The sequence below is a fragment of the Saccostrea echinata genome, unplaced genomic scaffold, assembly GCF_033153115.1.
Source record: "Saccostrea echinata isolate AGI-Se365-2 ecotype Australia unplaced genomic scaffold, CSIRO_AGI_Sech_v1 ptg000011l, whole genome shotgun sequence".
Classification (NCBI taxonomy): domain Eukaryota; kingdom Metazoa; phylum Mollusca; class Bivalvia; order Ostreida; family Ostreidae; genus Saccostrea; species Saccostrea echinata.
In genome coordinates this window covers 4,896,924-4,901,258 of record NW_026889760.1, presented here as the reverse complement: position 1 = coordinate 4,901,258, position 4,335 = coordinate 4,896,924, and the positions used below count along the sequence as shown (strand labels likewise).

Below are 4,335 nucleotides of genomic sequence, written 5' to 3'. Positions count from 1 at the left end.
AAAGTCAGTGCGAGTGTGCTGTGGGCATGGGCCCAACTGCTGCATGTAAGCATGTATGTGTTGTGTTATTCAGTTTACAGATGTTTTGTAAAAGTGGAGACATTGTAACCGAGGAGACATGCACTCAGAACCTTCAAACTTTCCATCATACCAAAGTGTACAAAGGCAGTCCAATAAAGGCAAATGACTTGCCTTTAGCAGGTGAAGTGGATGTTAGTTATGATCCAAGACCAAGAGCATATCGCAATATGCCAGGATATCCAGATACCTTCAGAAATGCCTGGCTAAATCATCCCAACATTAGTGATTTAGCAGTCTCACAAATCTTCCCACTTGCCAACACAATTGGGTTAGAAAAAGACCATGACTATTTAAGTCATCCATTGTCATACATATGGTTACAAAACATGAATATAACAAATATTTCAGATGAGGATATTGTTAAGTTAGAAGAGCAAACACGCGGTCAAAATAAAAGTGCTATCTGGCGAGATGAGAGACGAAAGAGAATTCATTCTTCCAACTTTGGCAGAATTTGCAAGGCTACTGACAAAACTGATTTTTTAAAGCTGGCTGAAAATTTAACAAAGCATATGCCAGAAATTCGTGTACCTGCTATTTTGCATGGTAGATGTTATGAGTCAGTGGCAATAAAAAAGTTTGAGGAAAAATTTAATGTTAAAACCTCAAAATGTGGAATATTTGTTTCAAAGTTGCATCCTTTTATAGCTTCTTCACCTGATGCCATCTTGGACCAAAGTACACTTATTGAAGTTAAATGCCCCTTCCATGCAAAATACAATAAAATATCAGGGGAGACTGTCACGTATTTAAAAAATGTTGATGGATGTTTAGAGGTAGACAATACTCATGACTATTTCTATCAAATTCAAGGGCAACTTTTCTGTTCAAACAAAACATGCTGTTATTTAGTTGTTTACACACTGAAAGATCTTAAAGTTATCTCAATTCAAAGAGACCAAGCATTCATTGACAGAATGTTGCAGAAATCAATTTCATTTTTTGACACATACTTCAAGACTGCTGTTCTAAAGAACTTTTATTACCATGACCACAAAATGAACTAAAATTTAAGTTGTTAACAATGACATCTATGGACCTATAGGCACTGCCACACATGAACAGTTTTTTTTTTCTTTATATGTTGTAAATAGAAACTTACACTGGGTACATGTTCATACAGTTATAGTTATACTCTCTATGTGTACATTGATCATGTACCTCAAAATCTATTCACATGGCTATGTAACTAGCTATGAGACTAAGTTGTAGAAATACTTGCAACTAATTGAGAATTAATAAATAAATAAACAAACTGACAATCCATTGGTTAGATTAGGGTAATATTAAAGTAGTACGTGTAAATGTATTATAATTTTTACCACCTTGTTATCAATAAAAGAAGTTCATTAGATAAGCATGTGAATTTTTTTTTTCAACCAGACTGCACAAATTGAATATGTTTTGTCAAAGTATAAAAACTTTCCATTAAAAATGTTTTAACATATACCATGTCCTATCATAGTTATTGACTCTGTGAACCAACTTCAGTTCATTCATTTTCATTGAAGACAAAATCATGCATGTTTGGGAACAATACATTTTTTGAAATTACAGAGTGTGAAACATACAAATAAAATTTCACTGGCTAATTTTGTCTCGGTTGTATTTAAGGGTGTTTTAAGAATTTTGTATGTCTTTCCTAACCCTATCAACCGTTCAATATGAACTCTTCTGCGATCACGTAAAACTGTCTTTCCTGACATTCTGTTTTGTTTCTTAAAAAATGAAGGAATATTTACACTTACATCTTTAGGAGCAAACAAATCTTGGACATTGAATCCTTTGTCTGCCATAAGAGAATCGCCAGGTTCAAATAAGTCAGTACTTACCAAAGGACTCCGTTCAACAAGCTGTCTATCACTTGCAGACCCTCCATAAGCAGAAGACACATATGAAATTAAACCCCCTGGAGTTGAGCCTACAAGTACTTTGACAGTGTTTCTATTTTTATATGTAGAGAAGGTTGCTTGTTGTGCAATGGGTGGTTTAGGTTTCTTTACAGGAATCTCAGTTCCATCAAGCAGAACTCGTGTGGAGGGGAATTTACTGTAAAAATCAGAGGGGGAGAAAAAGGAGACCAGGTCTTTGTCTGGCCAGAAATTCAGTTCCCTCCACTGTCTTGACATGAAATTGACCCAGGTAATCCAAATATTTTCAACAGTTGTTTGTGATATTGAAAATAGTCTACTTAATTCAAAATTGGGCTTATGTTGCCTCAACTTAATCAGTGTCAAAAAGAGCTGATTTTCAATGGACATATTTTGAACCTGATTATAAATATAATTGAGATGAAAGGCTGCTTCACCAAGACTATACAGTACATGTAAAAAGTCTGTGTAGGAACTCAACCCTGTATAAAACATGATGCCTTCATCATCATACATGAAATTTTCAATACACATGATTGGCGATTTTGCTGTTTGACATGATGAATCTACAAAAACAGGTGCAACAGGGGCACTTATCTCAATATCATTATCACTGAAGCAAGACTTTTCATCCTCAACTTCTACACTGTTGCCCACTGCATACACATTGCAAACATCTGAAACCATTTCTGTCTCCATTTCCGAATTTTCTCGGTCATCTTTCTCCAATTTGGCACGACGGGCAAGTACTCTCTTGCTCCTCTCATCAACACCATAACTCCACTTTGACTTGGTCCAAGGGAAGATGGAAGGGACTGCATCAGGTTTTCTCTGCCCTCTTAGTGGTTCAGTGCCTATCAAGTTATCAAAAATATTTTATTGTTTACTACATAATGAAAATGTTTTGGAGAAAAAAAAAACATGATATATCAGGATATGTTTAAAAATTTTAGTCCAAAATGTATAAAATCTAATAAAAGATATATGTATTATAAGGCTTATCGTATCCAGTGGTGACTTCCTAATCCACTTGTCAGGAACTTCCAAAAGAGCATGACTGCAGAATGACTCTATTTCCTCACCACATCTTGATGAATTATGACATAACAAAATAGCCATGAAATAGCAAACTTGGTATTTTTCAAAATATATTTCACAAGATTGACCACTCCATTGCATATTTTGATAATATCAAACTGTTTAATATTAGGATACTGCGCTGGTAATGGAAAAGAAAAGCACTTGTCAACATGTAAAAATAAATGGAGATAATTCGTAATAAATCATGCAAATGTAAAAATGATAAACTGTTAATCATTGAAATTCTTTACGTCATATCAGCTGTTTCAGTGTCAACTATGAACATGTGTAACAGAAGTAAATATTATTGTATGTATATTTGCATTATATTTATAAAGGTTTACGTCTTATATAAAAGCATCATCTCTATGGCCAAATTCTCAGTCTGATTTGTCATTTAATAAAAAAAAAGTTTCAATGAAGTCTTTGATTTTTGCTGTATTAATATAGCAGATATAGATATAAGTAAAATTTTCATGTGTATCCGTCGCGTTATTACACAGCTGTTATGAACTATAAACAAATTATGTTGTAAGACAAAATATAATTAAGCAACTAAAAATGAAGCCAAATAATCTTACTAACCGTGCTGTGTTTCGGAGGTGAAGTCTTCCTCACGAAAGTGTTTGTGACACACAACACTGAATGGCTGTGGCGTCCAATGTTTATATGTAATATCCTCATCGTTTCGTCGAATGGCTCGAATCCAAAGCTTTCTTATCCTTTCTTCCTTTGGAAAGCTTAATCCTCCCCTGGTGGAACAACCAGGCACACAACAGCAAGTGGGCATTTGATGTTTATTATGACTACTCTGATGTTATCGAAATCGAAGCGAAACCGGAAGTAACTATGAACCGAAACGTGTCGTGCGCCACCTATATCATCATAAGGGGCAAGAACTGACAAATATTTGCAAAAACAACATCCATTTTCTCTGATATATATAGGGGAAAAATGCAAATGATTTCAGAAATATAAGGTATGCTCTGTTACAACGCAAAATATAATAGCGACCTAAAATATAATAAATTGAGATTTCAACATTTTGCGTCAAGTTAACGCAGAATGTAATCACGCAAAATATTATAACAACTTTTTTGGATAATTTCTGTTGAGGTTTTTACATTTTGCGTTGAAGTTAACACAGACTGAATTAACGCAGAATGTTTTAACATACGTTTGGGTTATTAGTCCCCTACCGGTGAAACCGGAGGGGACTATAGGTTTCCTCTGAGTCTGTCCGTCTGTCTGTCTGTCTGTCGGTCCGTCTGTCCCTCTGTCTGTCTGACAGTCTGTTCCACTT

General features: G+C 34.8%; 1 protein-coding gene across 1 annotated transcript; it reads right to left on the bottom strand.

Moving 5' to 3' along the window:
• Window positions 1–1,562: 1,562 nt before the first annotated feature.
• Window positions 1,563–3,822, bottom strand: LOC133184883 (uncharacterized). The gene is made up of 2 exons (XM_061319957.1): window positions 3,618–3,822; window positions 1,563–2,806 (listed from the first exon to the last, which is right to left on the bottom strand). The coding sequence occupies exons 1-2, from the start codon at window positions 3,820–3,822 to the stop codon at window positions 1,599–1,601; spliced, it is 1,413 nt and encodes a 470-aa protein (XP_061175941.1). The 3' UTR covers window positions 1,563–1,598.
• Window positions 3,823–4,335: the final 513 nt, after the last annotated feature.